This window comes from Phlebotomus papatasi, chromosome 3 (assembly GCF_024763615.1).
Source record: "Phlebotomus papatasi isolate M1 chromosome 3, Ppap_2.1, whole genome shotgun sequence".
Lineage (NCBI taxonomy): Eukaryota > Metazoa > Arthropoda > Insecta > Diptera > Psychodidae > Phlebotomus > Phlebotomus papatasi.
The window spans coordinates 59,272,796-59,293,628 of record NC_077224.1 but is presented as its reverse complement, the minus strand read 5'-3'; the positions used below and the strand labels follow the sequence as shown (position 1 = coordinate 59,293,628).

At 32.7% G+C, this 20,833-nt stretch overlaps 1 protein-coding gene across 2 annotated transcripts in view; it reads left to right on the top strand.

Moving 5' to 3' along the window:
- LOC129807036 (dorsal-ventral patterning protein Sog) overlaps positions 1-20,833 on the top strand; it is a 118,006-nt gene that overhangs the window by 76,124 nt on the left and 21,049 nt on the right. For both annotated transcript variants that reach the window (XM_055855998.1, XM_055855999.1), the window contains exon 4: positions 264-396. In XM_055855998.1, coding sequence (XP_055711973.1) covers positions 264-396 — 133 coding nt within the window. The remainder of the gene's footprint in view (positions 1-263; positions 397-20,833) is intronic.

The window sequence follows — 20,833 nt, the reverse complement described above, 5'->3', positions numbered from 1 at the left end:
TACACTGATTTCGGATCAATACTGCAGGGTAAAATAAACATTTCCGGAATGTTATTTTAACTTTTCGGATTTCTCTCAGTGTAAGAGTGTTTCTGCCTTCCATAGTAACTTCCTGAGCGAAAGTTAAGAGGTCCATTGTGGTTCAATGGGATGAATCCCTGAATTTTAGGTCTAGAATGAACATAATTATGTTGCATCAGACTTCAGCAAATTATGCATCTCATTTTTAATACTTTTTTTTCTTATTTTTTCCACCATTTTAGGTTCAGAAGAAGCGCCGAATCGTTGCCAAAGTGGAATGTCGCAGCATGAAGTATGACTGTCCAAAAGTCACATGCGATGACCCAGTTATACTCCCTGGAAAATGCTGCAAGACATGTCCCGGAGACAATGCGAGTGAGTTGAACAATTCTTTCCTATATAATAATGTTACTTTTATAGTCTATTGAATCAGTTCTTGAGCTAATTATTTTATATAGCAATTAAGTTGTTGGCAATTTGAGTCACTTACAAGGGAGTCTGCGTTCATTTGAAGTTGCTCTGTGCAAATAAAACGTGTACATTACTCTCTTGGAAGCACTATCACTGTCTCCATATTCTCGGACAATTTATGTTGACGAGACAGTGAAGCGGAAGTGATAGATGGATTAGACAGTTTTTTTTTTAGTCTATGGCTCATGTTATGAGAAAAACTTATCTCTGGCTGAATTTTTGCAAAAATTCTCAACACTCTTGGCTGGATTAACTTCCTGCCTATCAAACTGGTTAACAAGCTTTGGCGCCAATAATAGATTCATCTATCTCCCTCTCACTTTCTGCTTCTGCTTTTTTTGTATTTAATTTAATTAATAATTTTTCAAAAATCGAGTTTTCTACCTAATAAATTTTTCCCGTCATTTGTATGTTTTTCTGGGTGATTTCTGCTGCCAAAAAACAATCTTCCAAGATTTCGCACAAAAATGCTCCTCTGGGGATAGAAAAATTCACACAAATAATTTTAACACCAACCAATTTTCAAAAAAAAATATAAATGAATTGACTTGGAGAGATAGAACGAAGACAATTTATGTGTTGGATCACTAAATTAATTCTTCTATGGAAGTGGCGGTTTTTTTTTGCGAGATAAAATGCTATATACACGATGATTGTGCGGGGAGCTCAAGTGGACAAGGACAAGAAATACAATATTTTGCACTATGCGATGACCTTACTGGGGTCACGACATCCAATGCGCCAAGCATTGAGATTTTTCGCTCATTTAATTATTTTCTTTTAATAAACGCTCATTCAGTTGGAAATCTTCGCTAGAAGCTATGAAAAATGTGTTTATGAGATCTTGTTAGATCCACTGAAGTATGTTGGGCAATAAAAGCCAGTGAAAAGAACATTTTTCGCTATTGCCCCTAACTTTTCGCGGAAATTCTTCATCAATGCCTTTCCGGCACCGCAAAAATTTTCGTGTCTGTTTAATAGTTATGTCAATGGAGATTATTGGGATATTCAACATGTTGCCTTTGAAGAAACATTGAGTAGTTTTGCAAGTAGCGCGATTTCTTTGTTCAAAGGCTTTGGTTTTGATATTTAGAAGCCTTCCAGATTCTTCTTACTTTCTTGATTTATCATGATCCTTAATTTAGATATCCTGACTACGTTTTCATAGAGTGGCATTTCCGGAAATAAACCGGAATACATTGATCAGAATAAAAATTCCTGAACTTTTACGAAATTTTTTATTGTTGTTCATATCCACAAGCTTAAAAAAATCTATTTTATATGATCTCACAAAGATATTTTGCATCGCCCTTGAAAAAAGTTTCTAATTCAGTTTTATTATCGATTTTACACGAAGTAAGGCCATTGGTGTAGATTTTTTTAGAAGTTTTCCCACTCATTGCAACCGTTTTTAACGACAGACGCACCTACGCGATAGCATTGCAAGTTTTGCAAGTCTTGTTCTATTCCCAATAAATTTTATGCAACTCTTTAAATTTAATTACCATCAGTGAAGTATCCCCTTACTCTTGTGTCCATCGCTGTCTTAACAGTATCTGCAATATCTGAAATCCATCAATCTTCTGAAAAAATGTAAGAAATAGGGCAAAAATTTGAGTATCATTATATTTTTATGCGTTGCATAATATCAGAAATAATTAGGGGGCAGTAGGAGACCTTTGAATGCAGGACAGCTTTGAAATTGGAATTTTTCATCTATTTTTAAATAAAATCGAGCCTTATCATAATGTAATTTAGCTGCACAAACAGATTGAGAACATATGAGAAACATATTAGAAAAATCCCAATTTCGAAGGTGCCCCACTATCAAAGGTGCCCAACTTCCCCCTATATAATTTTTCGTAATTTTAATTTAAAATAATAATGGTATACAAAATCTAAATGTATTTGTAAATGACTAAAATATCACAGTCAGATATAGCAAAACTGCCTGAGAAATTCGCTTATAGGGGGAAATGTGGTACTTTTAAATTAGAGAACTTTTGAATTAGGGTTTCTTTTCCTATTTGTAAATGATATTCAACCTTATCATAATGCAATTTAGTTTCATAATGGATTGGTAGAGATAAACTAAAATCACGATAAGGCTCCGTTTAAATTCCTTTTAAAAATAGAAGAAAAAAGCCCTATTTCAAAGGTTTTCAAATACAAAGGTAACCCACTTCCCCCTAAAGATTCTGAAGCTGTATGACATCGGCTTAATTTGATACAATCTTGAACATTATTCATGACCAAAGATGACCATAATTGTTTTATTAAAAGGGGTAACAAATCGTCCCAGCCTTTACGAAATAATCGAACTCGTAACTTAGATGCTATACCTCAAAAATATTTTCACATTATTTACCAGTTCTCAACCGATATGAACCGATTCATAAATCACTCAAAATATCACCCAAAATATTTTAAAAGGAATAGAATTGACTTTCGAAAATTAAAATTCTTATCGGTTCTGAACCAGTTCAAACCGATTCAGGATTGACAGAAATTCCAAGACCTTTCCAACGAGCCCAAAAATGATAACGTTCGATTGAGAAATACGTTCTCTAGAGCCCTTCTAACCTTTAAATTTTGAAAAACGTTGTTAAGAAAGATTCAACTGTATTTTTGTATTTGGACGAAAAATCCGCCTAGGTAAACTCTAATCGCTCTATCATTTTTTCTACCTGATATCTCGAACATAGCTTTGTCAAGAAACTTTTGGCCGATATTGTATGGTAAGGCTTTGAGACTTCGCATATACAGTAGAGTCTCGCTATAGGCCATCGCTCTATAGTCCACAATTTATCGACCGTTGATTTCAAAACATTGATTTTAAGTTAGATTATGTTTTTTGTACGCAACAAGCATAATTATTTTAATATTTTTGGCAAACTTTATTGAGTAGTTATGATAATTGTGATCCATAATGAAGAGAGCGAGGACAAGTACCACAATTGCAAAGAAAGTGGAAGCCGTCGAGCAATTTCAATACTAAAAGTCGTTGATAATTTTAAAAAATTACATGGGCTATAGTGCGACCCAAGTGTCAAATCTGAAACCAAATATGGACTATAACGAGACTCTACTGTACTCTGGCTTCGAAACCTCATATTTTTCCCAAATTCCTAAAGCTATAGATCCTACCTTTTTTTGTTTCCCCCCTTTAATCCTGGTTAAGGTCTTAGGCAACAAGCCTATTTTGACCGCTTGCGCAATAAAAATGAATAACTAAATAAATAAATAAATAAGCAATCGCTTTATAATAAATAAGTGAATAAAACATACTTCGTACGCATAAACACTTCTTTGAGTGAATAAATCTGATTACCTATCAATTTAAATTTAGACATTAATTCCGTTTCTCTTTACGAATTTGGCTATTATTTTCAGTTGTCGAGGTATAGATCCTACCTAAAGCTATAGATTTTAATAGCTAATCTTAAGTCACACATTTCTAGAAAAAATAGGTTAGATTAATTAAAGGAATATTGGAAAAATTTGAAGTGGTCAAAGCCAGAGTATGTGCAAAGCCTGAAAGAGTTTCTCTATTTCAATATTGTTCTAAATGGGTATATTAGTCTGCTCCGTGGTCTGGGTTGCCCATTTATTTACCATTAAGGACTTAACATATGATTCGCCAGAAAAGCTATGCAAGCCATTGTGAGAAGGCGTCGACCTCGAGGAAGACCTATAACAAGGTGGCTGAATCAAATTCAGAATGTTGCCTTGGAGAGCCTTGAGATCGAACCCGAACATCTTCCTGAGGTGGCGAAGGATCCATAAGCGGGTGCTTCTAATTTGGATGTCACGGGCCCGTGACCCCAATAGAGATAACCGGTTGAAAATTATGATGATGATGAATTTAAAAACAATTTTTGTCAAAAATTTCGTTTTTAAAGGAAATAGTCTGTAACCCTTTAGTCTAACCTAACTCTTTACTTAAGCATATAACCACATATAACTTATAAGTCAATGTTGTCCTATTTGGCGCAGTACGACTAACCACGAGACAAGGAGGCACAAGCCCGTCCCGTGATTAATAATTTATTTGCCGATGAGCACATTGACCAATAATCTGAATAAAATTTAGTGAGGAACTGTCTCCCTAGTACATATATTACATGTTATTTGAAATGCCAGACGCTCGTGTCGCAGCTCAAGAGTTTGCGGTTATCTCAAAATGAGCATATAGCAATAAAGGCGGGAGAGACGAAACCCCAGCAGCAGCGAAAAAAAAAGAGTCCGCAATCTCTGGCTTCTGGCCAAGTTGCTGAGACTCAAGGCGGCTCTCCCATAGAGATCTCCACTCCTGATCCAAATAGTGTGCTCCTCTTGCGCACGCCACTCTGGTGGACGCGCGAATCTCAGGAAATTATAGTAATGAAATAGAAATGGGTTTGGTGAAAAGGAGAAAAAAGGCATCATCATGAGGCAAAATCTTCAGGCAATATGCGGAACACTTTTCACAGTCGCCACCCGATTTTTTCTTGGCGTCTTTCTCTCCGCCGAATCGTTCGTTTTTTTTTTTTTGACTCATCTTCATCTTATTTATTTTAGCCCAACACCCGAGAGTGAGAGACTCTCTTGATGTTTTGGGTGTGTGGATTTTAGAAGTCACCACGCACCCAAACTCACCAAAGTTCAATGAAATCATTTAGAGTGAAAAACACCAATAAACCACCCATGAGAAAAAAAAGCCCGCTGGCGATCAGCAGGGGACAACTCTCTGCCATTTACGGAAGCGCATCTAGAGATTCCGGGAGCTTTCCCATCACACTATATACCTATCAATCATCACATCCTCAAAATTGCTGGCTCGCTAATTGCACAGAGAAATCCGCCAGAGATGACAAGTCACACGTCTACAGGTGGAGATCACCCTCACCCCGCGTCCACCTGGCATGTGACTGTAGGCCCGACTTCTTGGCTCATCCCCAAACTTGTGATTTCTTGATGGAAGTTCGACGGCAAACATGAAGGCTTATACTATTTCACTCACAAATTCAATTACTAATTTAAAGGCAATTTCTAGCACTTTGTACTCTATTTACAGTAAATGACTAATTTAGTGCACATTCTTACCCTTTGGCGATGTTCCTAAGACGCGAGGAATCTTTTTAAGAAACTTTTACTTTTCACTTCAATTTTAAATGAAATTGCACAGTCACAAATAGGTTTACAATTTAGACAGATTTCCAGGATCATAAAACTTATATACTTACCAAATAGATATAGGGGAAGGCCCTAAGCTTCGCACACTCTTTGGCTTTGAACACTTCAAATTTTTCCCATATTCCTTTAATGAATTTGATTTATCTATGGGAAAGCGCGCTACCTTCGGACGATTTATGCTTCGCACAAATCTTTTTTTTTTCAATGTGTTAAAAATGAATTAGGCCCATTATAATATTATATTTTAATAGCTGGTCCAATACCTCAATTTTTCAGAGAAAAGCTATAGGTGAAATCCTTAAGGAACATAGAGAAAAAATTCAATGGTCCGAAGCTTGAGTCGTCCAAAGATAGCGCGCTTTCCCCTATGGTAGGCACTTTCCACTGCTATAATTTTAGTTAGAATGCACATCAAATTAAGGTAATGTTTTCAACGTTTTCAATATACTTTTAGTAATTTGAATTCAAAAAATAAAATCTCACTAGGTTTAAAAAATATATACATTATAAAAAAAAAACGGAAATGAAGTCGAGCGTTCACAGACAGATTTTCCTAAGAGAAAAAAAACATTCGAAGATCGGTTTCGAAAACCAGAGAAATGGGTTTTTTACTTCTCATATCATTTGCGTGGTAACTGAAGTATTTATGGTTCAAGTTTCAAAGTGTTTTAAACGTCAAGAAGTGTTGTGGTGCTTATTTCAATGAAAAATGAACACGAACATGTTTTTAGCACTTTACTGTTTTCAAGTGATTCTGCATTATCGACTGTTAGGTGGTTTTAGAATACGGCGAAGACTGAAGAAAACAGTCGAGACAGGAACTAACACAAAGAAAAGTCGATAATACAGAAGCACTTGAGAACAGTGAAGTACTTATAAAGCATGTTAATTTCTCATTCACTCTTAATGAAAAAAATGTGAATTTCGATTTCATGCAATTTCCCTGACTTAAAAGATGTGCTGGAGCCATTATAAATAAATTTAATTTATAGTTAACCGGTATATATACCCAAAAACCATATTGATCCAAAACAGAAGTAAATTTTGATTCTCCAATAGTATCTTGGATAAAAGGTAAATGGAACTCTATTTCCACAAAAAGTAGTTGAAGTTCGAAGAATTCAAATTCAATTTCGAATTTTCATACTAAATTTTCGAACAAGTTGGGGAAAATTTATCAAATATCACACTAAAAAGCTCGCAAAAGAGTTACTCGGTGATTGTGGAGTGATTAAATACTGGGTCAAGAACTGTAAAGGTCGTTGTTCTGATTTTTTCTTCACAATAGTGAAGACCGTCACATTTTGACACTTGAGCACTTCGAAATTCGAATAGGATGTAACTTCCGCAACCTTGCGAAAGTATTAAGAAGTAAGAAAGTCTCTTTTTTGGATCTTCAAATATATTTTCGAATTTTTCAAGATCTACTTCTGTACGGAAAGATTATAGTTCACGGAAAGTTTAATCTCGTGACTTCGAGTATTCTAAAAGACTTTGAATGCTTCACTAATAAAACAGATAGGAACTGTACGAAAAACTTATAAAAGAAATATTGCAAAGCCCAAAATCAGAGAACAATCGAAAACAGTTCTCGAAGACTTTCTGATTAGCGAAGACACATTTTAAAATTCAGATATGTCTGGATTTTTAAGATCTATTTTAAAGTTATTGCAGCTTAAAAAGTAACTGAATTAATGCAAGAAATGTGATATATGAATTGGTAAGCAGTCACCCATTGTTCATTAACGCTGGTTTTTAAGCATTGACTGGTATGTGTCTCGGGTTAAAATTTTCTTTTTATAGTGGTCAATATGCTTTATCGGAGTTAGATACAGCAATTTATGATGAAATAGATCTGACTCTTGACTTTGAAATTTCAAGAGTGTATTTTAAAAATCAATAATTAAATTTTATATTAACCGCAAGTTCATTTTGTTAGAGTGAATTCGCTCTCAAGTGTTACATCCTGGATGAGAAAGACAATGCTGAAATATTTTTAGTAAGAAACGTTGACGGTATTGAGGAGGAAATATCAATCCAAATGGGTGAGGAAAAGAAGCTTTTGCTCACTGACTAATCACCACTTGCTCTTTTGGGTGAAAGAAAGCGAAAAAAAAGAGACGAACGACTGAAAATGAATGGCAGAGCGGAAATTATTCTTTCGAGATAGAAACACCAAATGACAAAATTATTTCATAAAATTCTGAAAAAAAGAGTAAACGAAAAAAAAGATCAACTAATAGAAAAAAAATGTCCCAAAGTTAAGTCATCACGGAAAATACTTGGCTCAGATAAAAATGTGAAGTGTCCCATCTCAAAGTCGCAAAACACTAAAGATTTTCAATGAAAGACATATCGCAGAAATTATTCTGATTATCATAGATGAATAAAGGAGGAAATGATGTAATTGCGATAGCCCAGTTATTGGGGATAGGCAAGTCAATGGACTGATAGCCTAAATTGTTTGTTTGAGAATGTTTTGGTATTTACTGTATATATAAAGTTTGTGCCACTCCTTCGCACTTTTGAGCGTCATTCCTTATTTCCATTTCGTTTGTATCATTTCATTGAACATTCGAGATTTTTATTGCTGTTTCATGCGAAAAATCTTATCGACACATTTAGAATGCTTACTTGAGAGTGGCTTTTCCGCTACTTTATGCTGATACTTGCATTTTAACTGACTCTTCTGAATACATTTTTTTATTCGAAATATAGAATAAAGTGGGGGCACTTCTTTAGGCTACAAACAAACCATACACACTCATAACCAATCAAACTAAAAGAAATAATTGAATTTTGAAAGGAAAACCATAACAATTAAATACATTATACCATAAGAAGTATAGTCCTAAAATATGTTACGTACACGTAACAGAAATTTCGTTTTTTTTTTTTCAATTTAAATTATGCTTTTTACAATATTTATTTTACGTATTTTTGAGAAAAATAAAAATTTTGATATAGAATTTTGACGTTTCCTCCTGCTTTTTCCTGCAGCAGTCCAAGAAATTTCCTTAAAAAAGCAATTTTTGGCGAAACTTGCTCCCAATATGGAAAAGCTTTTAAGTACTAATATACAAAAAAGGAAGAAAAATAAAATTCAAAATTATAAAATTAAAAAAATTTAGGGTTATTGTACCAAATTTTGCCGCAGTTGCATGTAAGCGCCAAAGTTTTAAGATTGAAATGTAATATTTTTAATACAAATTGAATTTTTCATTACTTCTTTTAAAAGTGTTTATTGGAGCATTCTAGATAGCTTATCGTGTTTGTTTTCTCTAAAATTATTCTTAAAACATTTTGGAAAGAATAAAAATATAGACATAGCTTTGGGTAATATTTCGGCCACCTTGATTCTCATAATTCCTTGCCTTTCTGGTATTCTTGCAATGTCTTTATCACATTCTCTCATTCGTCAAAGCGACTTTTTTTGTTTTTTTTTTCGATTGTATAATCTTAGGACTATGCAAAAATTAAAAATTCATGGAAATTTTAGAATTAAAAGAAGTGGCCGAAATTGCAAGATGTCCGAAGTTTGGCACAGTTACCCTATTTATCAAAAAATACAATTAAAAAATATTTTTAATAATAGTTTTTAATAATAATAAAAATATTTTTCAGTAATATATAACCTTTCGTAGAGACAAAGTCACTCCAAAGCCAAGTCAAACCTATTCGAAAATCTACCTGAAGTAGGGTTGGTAAAATTCAAGAAATTTCATGAATTTCCGCCTAAAGTAGGTGACGACTGCTGTAAAATTTCTGAAATTTAACCATCTCTAACCAGAAGCCTAAAGTGTAAGTTCATATACCGCCCGCTTTAGCGCTGATTGTTCTGATATTTCGAATTTCGGTATTCTTGACACTTCAATCGTCAACAATGTCAACAAAAATGTACGAACGTTTGCTGCAAAAAGTGAATTTTTGTGTATTTCTGTAAAATTTCAGGATAGCAGAATGTTTGAATTGCAATTTTATTAATATAAATGTCCTTTTTATGAACTTGCTCACTTTTATGTAACTCGTCGGTTTAAACGTTCGAACTTCCAACTGGGTTTTAGGTAAGTTCCCTCTGATATACTTTCGAATCGGTGAAGGAAAAACCTCAACCGGAAAAAGCTCTCAAATCGAGAAGGTTATTACTGAACGAGAGGAATGTGCGAAGCCTGAAAGCCTTCATCTAGTAAGCTCATTTACGAATCGTATTCTATAATATATCCCGGTTTATTTTAAACATTTCTGTTTTAGTTCTATTTCAAGAACCAATTCAAATATTTAATTCTATTTATTATGAATAAAATTTGTTTATTTGTATTCTTTTACTAAAAACTATTATTTTTGTCTCAAACTTAAAAAAAAAACGGTTTTGGTAAAGCATTGACAGTAGCTGTAGCGGTCTGACAGTTTAACTATTTTTACTTGAATTATATTCTTAGAACTTCTTGAAGCTTAAACTTTTCACACTTCATTTATGAGAGTAAATTTAACGAGTACTAAAGCGAACACACTGTGCTAAATAGTAGAGCGTTCTCTGTAAACTCGGACATTTTTCTGTCAATAAAAATGTTCTAATTGCATCCAGTAAATTATCACTAAGGTAATGCTCGGGTCTGATGATCCAATCTCATTTTAATTATTAATATAAATTGTTTAAAATTCTCGCTATCGAGAATTCCAGGTTCATCTTTTGTCTGTTATAATCGAATTTTTATTACAGTAGACTCTCGCAAATTCGGCTCTTTTAAGATCGGCCTACTTTTTAATTCGGGCAGCGGTTACATTTGAAAAAAGTGTGTTGTCATTTTTCAAGTTTGATTATGATTATTAAATGAATCAAATGTGCTCAGATTTGACATGGTTTGTCTTAGTTTTGATGTGATTTTGCATTATTGAGGGATTTTCATGCAATTTACGTTATATATGAGTATGTAAACTCAATATCTACATGCACATGAATAAAAAATCGTTGCATTTCAAAAAGTTTGTCGCCCGAATTTCTGTCTAATTCGGCTGACATTTCGGTCCCATATGCCCGAATTTGAGAGAGTCTACTGTATTGATATTAAACTCGACCAACTGTGGTGTCTTGGCAAAACCACGTTAAATAAATTTTCAATTGAAATTTGACATGACAGAGACGAACTGTCAGTGTCAAAATTCAGTGTCAAAGAAATTAAATTGTGAAATTTTAGCACATGTTCTAAAATTTACTTCCCATATCATAAATCATATGCCAATTATCAGCTTTTTTTCTGCTGAAATTTCGCCTTTTCATCTCCAACATCGGACTAGTGTATGTATTTTCTAATTGAAAATTTATTGTGGTTTTAAATCATTATAATCACTGTGCCATATCTTCTAATTCCACGAAAATCCCCATTAGTATTAAAAAAAAATCACAGAGCTATTGAGAGAAATTTCTTGAGGATTGCAGATGAGAAAATGTAAAAATATCAGAAGCGTCAAGTGGCAATTTGAAAAGAAATTCATTTTAATTAATGATCCTCTCCAATGTTAGAATTTCTTCCTTGTGGCTCATTCTCCATTTATTTCTCACTTATTCTATGGCAAAAGAGAAGGAGGGAGAGATAATGCGAAACCACAGCGAATAGCGTGAGTCTTTTGAATTTTTCGGTGTCATTTAAAAATATTCTTCATATAGACAGTCGCGTTCCATCTGTTCTCGCGCCGATGAGACGCAAAATCTACGGGGTTGAATGAGAAGAGAATTTATATTTATTTATCAAACATGCTGAATTTTTGAAATTGAATATAAATTCTTTTCGCACACTCAAGTATTTGTTCTTGGACGCCTTATATATATTTTTTTTACCGCAGCACGATCTCTGCACTGGCCCATGAGATTGAAAACGCCCCTCAAAATATGAAAATTTTCATTTCATCAACATTTTTTTCACGCCTTCCTCGTGAAATAGCCATGGCCGTGGTAATTTTTTTTCCTCATAACTCCACTCTTCATCACTCGAAAACTCCTCCTCAAAAGCATCACTCTTTAATAACTCAAACGCTGAGTGAGTGCAAAGTGGACTGATTGATTGGTAATTTGCAATAATCAGCATTTTAATGCACGCGACCGATGAGAGCTAAATGTTGCATAGAAATCAATTGACTCAGTCTCTGTAATTTATTCGCAAATTTCATTTGTCTCTATTAAATGTATTATGGCAAATTAAATTCTCATCTCGGCAAAATACTTTCTGGCATCAGCGCGAGGCAGACTTTGGGAGAGAGTCTGGGGCTTAAATAAATTGACGCTATTTGATTTTGATGATTGTGGAATGTGACGAAAAGAAGAGTGAACCAGCAGAATACTTTGCAATTGTTTATATATTCCACAAATTCTTCATGCTATATTTGCAAGCTTCAATGTCAAAATTACATTTTTTCAGATAATAACTGTCATTTAGTACTAAATTTGTGACATCTGTCAATTACTGAGCATGTTCTAAAAATATCTTAAACTGCTATAGAAATTAAGCATGAGATTAGAAAGAAAATTGAAGTCTTTTGTAAGTTAACAGCACTGTGTTGTTCTTGCAACCTTTTAAAAAATAGTTAAATAGAAAGTTTGCTAAAAATTTACTTCGTTTTGTTAACTAAAATATTTGAGAGAGATTAAGTTAATAGTTAAAAAGGGATTAAATTAGTGGCTTAACTTTAACCTTCAAACAAACCATAATAGAGCCATAGGGAGAAGTGGGGCTACTTTGAGCTTTGGGGCGACATTGTTATATGATTTTTCACATATTTCTAATGGAAATTAGGTTTTAACATGATGTAATTTGGATTGGATAGACAAAATAATTGTGGATCTAAATAAAATAATTGTAAGAAACAGCTTCATTTAGAAATAATCTAAAATGTCGTATAACAATCTAGCCCCACAGCTCAAAGTAGCCCCACCTCCCCCTATACTGATCAGATTAATTAAAAAAAGATGGGGAAATATGAAGTGTTTGAAGCCAGACTGTTTGCGAAGCCTGAAAGTCTTACCCTACCGCCTCTCTCCTTGAGAGGCGATCTTTTTAGATCAAGAAAACTTCATGAAATCAAAATCCGTGTCCTTTTTTTCTCAAAAGATTTTCATAAGTCCATCCCACTCTTTCGGGCCCAAAATTAGACTGAGCTAAATTTAATTTGATGTGATGTTCAAAAGAAGAAGAAGAGTGCTAAAAGGTAGGATCGACATATGCAAAACTTTCAAGCAAGAAAGGGATGTGAATTTTGACTTTATAAAATTTTCCTGATCTAAAAACTGTGCCAGGGTAATAGTAATATATTTTCAAAAATTAAAAATTTCTCTAAATAAGGTAAAGTATCCTCTATTCGACCACTCTAGGTTCCTCAGGTCGACCAGACGAAATATTTGTTCAAATTATTTACATTTGCAATAATATTTGGCAAATAGTTTAACATCATAGGATCAGTTATTTCATAATTAATACAAATCAGTGAAAATATCACAGAAATTGACCATAGAACACTGAAAAAACACTTTTACGAAGTGTTAAAAGTATTTCTTAAATAAAAATTTGCAATTTTTCATCAATTTATAGCATTCTTATTGATATTCTTATTTGTTTTCTTAAGGAATTATTTCAATTATTATTCTTATAGATTACTTGAGAATTCAAATTTTGAGTATAATCGCAAGTTGAGGACTTTATCTTTATTCTATGCAAAAATTTTAGTTCTACGATTAAGTTAAACATTAAATTTAAGGTCTTAAAATTGAAAGTGCATTTCAAATGTTCCTCAATTCGACCTGTCGACGAATCATAGGAAGTGGAGCTTTTTCAGTTAAATGTTTTACTACTTCTGAATAAATTCATAAAACTGAGTTTTCCTATTTTATATTAATTATTGACTTAATTTTAAGCGTTATTCATGAAGTGTTAGAAAGCCAAAGTTAAATGCATGACTTTATAGTTTTGTGTTTTATTTAATTTCTTAGAAAAAATGGGTGGTCGAGTAGAGGAACCCCAGGCGGTCGAGTAAAGGCACTCTGATATCAGAGTGGTCGAGTAGAGGAACACATCGCATTTATAAAACAGTTTAATTTTTTTGTAATTTAAAATTATATTATGTCTAAATGAAGTTCACCATAAGATAGATAAGGATCTATTCTATAGTTTTAGATAAAAACCCTATCTAAAAAGACAAATTATAACTGTTTTTTCATAAGTTTTTCACAAAACACCTCCTTAAGTGGTCGACATAGGGTCCTTTACCTTACTTTCAAAAATTTAACCACAATGTACTAAAAACAGAAAAAACCGGTTTTGGCCCACAAGTCCATTTTAATTAATTTTTGTGCTCCGAGTTCGTCTTTTCCTTTATAAATCGACTAAAGAGTAAAATGGTTCTTAGTACTCAAAAAAGCTCCGGCTCTATGACGGCAGCGATCCTGGACTTGATTCTCGCATTAAACCTGCATTCAGTTGATGTTTAAAGCTCTAAATTGACTCAAGGACTTAAGCTGATCCTGAGAATATTTAGCCTATAAAGTTTGTCAGTGAAGGAAATTTATGCAAAAATAATGCTAAAGGCTAAACTTGCAATTTATGAAAGTTTAAACTGATCTTTTAGCATCAAATTTTATAGGCAAATATCCTTGAGCATCAGTCCGAGTCTATTTTGAGCTTCGATCACGTAATAGCGATCATTATGCCAAATATTGTTAATTCGATAGATTTTCGTACTTTCATAGAAGTGACTGTCCACAAGAAATATATAGAAAGGAGAGTAGTAATAGAAGAAGCACCCTTACAACGTTCACGCTCCTAGGCCGTCTGTATAGGTTAGGCAATTTTTCTAACACGAAAACATAGGAACGAACTTGTAATTCGATTTTATTAGTAGTAAAATTTGTACTAAAATAATGAGTATAGCGATCACTTTTATTGTTTAATATAGGGAAAAGTGCAGCACCTTTGAATTGGGGTACCTTTGAAAATGGACTTTTTCTCCTATTTTTAAAAGGAATTAAAGCCTATCATAATGTAATGTAGTTTCAAAATGGGATTGTAAAGCTAAATAATATCACGATAAGTTTCAGTTCTATTTAAAAATGGGAGAAAGGAGCCCTTTTTAAAGCTACCCCAAATAAAAGGTACCTTACTTCCCCCTAGGATTTAGCAATGGTACATTTTCTTAGAATCTCACACAGCATAAAAATTATAATGCTTTACCAACTTTTAAGGTGAGATTGTGAATTGATCATCTTAAATCTGAATTATTAAACCTTTTTACAAATTCAGAGAAAATCCTCTTTTCCTGAGAAATATAGATTTAACAATGCCTGAAGGTGACTGGAAAGAATCCGTAGATATCATAAACTTGTTAAAGATATTTCTCTTAGCTTATTCCTCTGCTTCTGCTTCCATTCGATCCCACCTCCTCGCGGATGGCATTTGATATGATTTCTTACCCATAAGAGATTATCTCTGGGTGGCAAGAGTACACTTGCATATTGGGTGTTGAACGGCGTATGAGAAAGAGCATCGGAGCAGTAACAATTTAACACGTCGTCTGTGTCTGTGGCATTCAAGGGCGCTGCGAATAGACACGAGAACGCGTCACAAAAGTCCTAAGAATAGAATGGCAGAGAACACAGAACGACTAATATCATGATTTGTTGCCTCTTAGATATATCTCTCTATTCTGTCTAACCACGGTGTCTCTTCTCGTCTCGCGCGGGTTGGTCTTCTGCAGTGGATTGGATAAGGCAACTAACCACGGAGGGATTATTGATGGTGAATTCCTATTCGATGGGACAAGAGACCGAGAAAATCACGGCGCAGTGTCTCAATTCCCAAGTGGAGGAAATATTTGTGTTTTCTCACAATGTGACCACCATTTCACATCGATATATGGGAATTGAGTGGAATCACCAAGGAATCTCAATTGATCTCGAAACCCAACACAACACAACCATCAAATTGATTGACAGTCGCTCACACACTATTTTCTGTTAAAGCCCAACGTGCTTCTCTTCCTCCTTTGAGATGCAAGAGATGAGTCTCTCAGATCACAGAGACAAGCATTCAATTCTTGCTCCTCAACTTAATTTATTCACAGACAGTGGGAATTTTACTTTTCAGAAGGTGGTTGATAAAACGATTACAAAAGGATAATGTTTAAATTTGAACTTTAATAACGTTTCCACTTATATCCCAGCGGACACTGGCAGTATTTTCAGCAAAAATATGCTGAAAACGCTGACTTTTTTTAGTTAGGGTAAAGTGTATAATTTGGAATTAGTGTTACAAGTTGGACAATTCGCCGGTACAAGTTGGACATGGCTTTTTTCTTGATAAATATGTATAAAATTTGTTTCTAAGCACAAGAAACCAAATTATAAAACTAAAGCATTAAAAATATACAAATAAAAATGAAGTACTAAATTTATCAAGACGAAAAGCCCTGTCCAAATTGTACCATTGTCCAACTTATACCACTGTCCAACTTGTACCACTTTACCCTAACTGTGCTTGATGGGATGGCACATAACACAAAAGGGAGCATTCTATACACAAGTGAGAATTGTCACGCGGACAGTGAGAATAGTCATAACATATGTTAAAAATGGAAAAAATCAGTAAATATAAAGCAATAACTAAATGGTTCCTATTTAAAAACTTTCAAAATCTTTAAAAACTAAATTCACGCATATGACAATTCTCATTAGTTACAGAATCTGCCGCCAGTCTTCAAAGGGCATTACGAATGAACAATAAAAAAATAAAAATATTTAAATAATAGTATTTAATATTAAATTTAATATATTAAATATTTAAATAATAATATTTAATATTTAAATGTAGTAAAAAAATAAAAATATTTAAATTTAACCAAAAGTGATCCAACATTTTAGTAGAGATCAGAAGTGGTATCATAATAGGACTAGTTGGAATATTTATGGGAAAATAAATTCTAATTTGAAGTGATTTAGAATATTTCAACCACCAAAAAATAATCTACAAATTGTAGAAGAACCTATCAGCAATGATCCTAATTTTTTTTATTCTAAATTCTTAAGATCCAGCCACGGGCTTACAAGAGATCCAGGGGGAAGTGGGATATCTTTAAAATGAGGAACCCTTTGAAAAAAGGCATTTTATCTTACTTTTAAGTCTAATAGAACCTTTTAATAATGTAATTTAGCTTCAGATTGTGGAACTAAATTATATCATGATAAGATCCAGTGCTATTTAAAAATAGGAATAAATACATTTTTAAAGTATCACAATTCGAAGGTACTCCACTTCCCTATATTTACCATTTTTTTAAATTTAAACATTTTTGTTTAGTAAATTTTGTTAAATTGTAAGATATCTATTCACTATTTGATACAGATATATCATTTGGTTCAAATTCCCTACTCATTTTTTGAAAATTCGTTATATTTGACGATATGTAAAAAAATGTAGTAGGAGAATTCTGTAACCCTCTTTCAATTCCATATATGACAAATTGCGTTTGAATCTTAGGAGAGATCTTTTTCGAAAATATGATTCTGTAGCCATGACATTGCCATTCGAACTCACGTGTCAATGTCAGAAGTGATCTTATTTGAATTTTCTGACATCAAATGACAATGAATTTTACTAAACAAATCAACCAACACGGACTGTATTTGCACAATATCATTAAGTAAAAAGATTTCATAAAAAAAAATCAATAAATTACATTTTCGAACTCATGTGATATGAGAAAAAGCTCGATTGGTAATGTGAAGTTTCGAACTCACATGTCACAATTCCAGAAAAATTACAGAATTCTCCTACTGGTGATAGATTATTCTATATTCCGGCATCGTAATGAATTTTCATGAACTCTCATAATTTTTGTTTTTATAGTGTTTTTTTTTCGAAAAAGAAAGTTTTTATTATTTTGGTTTTTATTTTTCTTTCATTTAATTTTAAAGTAGTTTTTATCGAACATTAAAGGATTTAAAGATTAGGCTTCTATAAAAAGTCTCATTGCCTTAAAATGATAAGTGATAGGGGAAAGTAATCTCCCTTCGAACGTTCATGCCTTCGAATAATGTGAATTTTCTTTTATTTTTTCTAAAGACTTATACACATCACATAATTATCAATAATTGATGATAAGCTAACTAATATTTAATAAAAATGTAAATATCTCTTAGGAAAAATAAAAGAAAATTCACATTATTCGAAGGCATAAACGGCATAAACGTTCGAAGAGAGAGTACTTTCCCCTGTTTCTTTCGAATTTCATTCGATCTTTTTTTTCGAAGAGTCATAGAGGTATCAAATTCTTAAAGCATTATAACCGTTGGAGGCTAGTTGTAATATTCTCGTCTGATATTTGATAATGCATAGCTACTAAGTGAAGAAAACTTTATTTCTGTTAATTATTATTTAAAAAATTAAAAATATTTAATATTTCCTAGTTTATTTGTTTTAGTCTTATCAGTTGCTTTCTAGTTTCGAACGATGTATAATTAAATTTGTTCCGAGGATATTACAGAATATTTTGCGAAGAATAATCAATTTAGCTTAGATTCTTTCCAAATTTAAATTAATTAAAAACTTTGATCAGACTTCTGATTTTCAAAGATTTAGTTGTCATCAGATGAGGAGTCAGACTCTTACCAGAAAACCCAATTAAAATATCCAGAACAAAAACTCAAACCGAAAAAATATGTTACGAATATACCGAACCAGAGATCTAGATTTAAAAGGTTCAAACTTATTTAAGAAATATTTTACATTTTTCATTGCGATAGATCTTACATATAAAGTTTCGATTGAATGGATTTCTGACTTCGAATGATTGCTAGTGAATGAAAGAATTTACACTCTTTCCACTTTCTCTTTCATCAGGAAGTTAATCAGACGAGCCCCTAACGTATACATCAGCTTATTCGCAATCAAATTCCATAAACTTGATTATTATATAAAATCGTCCAACTGTTTTGCGAGAAATATTCTTGGGATGTAAATAAGAAAAAGCAAAACTTGCTGTTACTGGCCTCAAAACAATAACACCTAAAAAAGCTTAACCACGCGAAATCGAAAAGTTGTCTCAACATCATAATCTCAATGTCTTGTTATACAACCGGAAAATACGCTAAACGTATCTCACCAAGAAAGCCCACATTAGTCTCAACCAGATATTTTGCATCAATGACCCTTGTCTGTCTCTTGTTTTGACGCTATCCGTGGAAAGTCCAGCAGATTTAGGCTCCATGGTCAATTAATCATGATCTTCCTTTTGTGAAATTTTTCTGATTTTGGTACATAAAAAAAAATAGAAAAAAATACGATTTAAGACACACGTTTGCGAAATAAAATGAGAGACAAAAATACTTTGTGGGTGAAACATGCCATAAGGAAATTTTCCTGTTATGGGAATGACAAGCCAGATAATCACTAAGTTATTCCTCGATGACATAGCAATATTCCATTTATAATTTATGGTGGTGAATTAGCTCCTCTTCACTGATTTGTGACTCTTCAATAGATGCCAATAAATGCAAAATCCTCCATATGTGGGTTTCGTGGGAACAAACTAAGAATCTTCTTGAGCAGAGAATTCCGCACCAAGAGTTTCAACTGAAGAATTTTTGCAAATGATCAACCCTCTTCGTGTTCTCAAGCTTGTCTCAAACTTTTGCCTTTTGTGCTCAAAAAACCACAGGACAAGACGGAGATACACATTTTATTTATGTAAAATGACTGTCTACACGGTATGCATATTAAAAGCCAATTACACAAGCAACACATTTTTTGCATTAATATTTCCGTATAATAAATTTTATGTCGTTTTGACAAATTGTGAATTCTTGGGAGCACGCGGCACAATCCACGGAGTATCTCTGGGTGGTTTAGACCACGCCACACGATTCTCTCAATGGGTTTTTGGAGGAACGCTCAAAGGGGTGAACCATAAGAAAGATCAGAATGACTTGAATGTGTTCTAAGAAACATTTTTTAAAGTTTAATCAAAAAAAATTAAACACTGACTTATTAAGTAAAACATTACTTTGCAGTCTTTTTTTTCAAGATTCGCAGTTTTATTCTTTGTACTAAATTTAGTACATATTATATTCTTTTTTAAAGATTGACAAACATAATGCAACTCTAAATCTTTCAAATAAGAAATCAATTTAAGGCGTATAAATGCTAAACTTTGTTCTATTTTTTTTAACAGGGAAACTGAAGTTAAAATTTAAAAAGTAAATTAGTACTTCTAAGTTCTAACAAATACAGACTTGTAAAATCTAGGCAATACAACAGCTGAAAACATTCACACTATTAGAGTCGTTCTATACATTAAAAAATTAAATTTTAATCAAGTAATAAAAGGTTAGCATTATTGTTTTATAAAAATTAATTTCCATTTTTTTTATTTTTGTTCTAAAAATCTTATACGTATAATTTCGGACTTGACCAAAAACGAAACTGCGAAAATTTAAGCATTGTTTTTTCACAAAAAGTATACTTAATTGATTTATTTTCGGAAATATGTCCACTTATTTATTTTTTAAAAAATTATATTTTTGATTTTGTACTAAAATCATTAGACATCGTCTTTTTTTACTTTATCAGGCATTATAAATTGCAAATTGTTACTAATAAATAATATCACTGATGTTGTTCAGACAACTGTACTTTGTGTTCTATGAATAGTTGTTAAGATTTAACTTTGAATAATTTTGCTAAATTTAGTACACTTAAAAATTAAATTTTAACTAGTGTAAATCGAATAAACAATTTAGATTTCTATTTCACAAAATCTCCAGACTGATCTTGTTTAGGATCGCGAAGATCGCTTTTTTAACGTTGTACTAAGGTTGGTTTAGTATTTTTCATAAAATAAATTTAGTACATGTAACATACACACACCTTTCCATTTTTCTACTACGTGCGATTGGCAATCCTTGTACGGTGTCTTTCGTCGAAAGAAAATTTTGAACTTACATTGTTTTAAAAATACTTTTTCATTATGCGGCTTTTAAAAGGGTTCATTATCTTTTTTTTATTTTAGTACACGCAGAATTCAACACCTAAAATGATAATAAGAGATAAATACTTGTCAATCTTATTAATTAAGAGCTTCTAAAAGATTTGGTTGCTGAAACATATTTAATAATTAAAAATAAAGAATG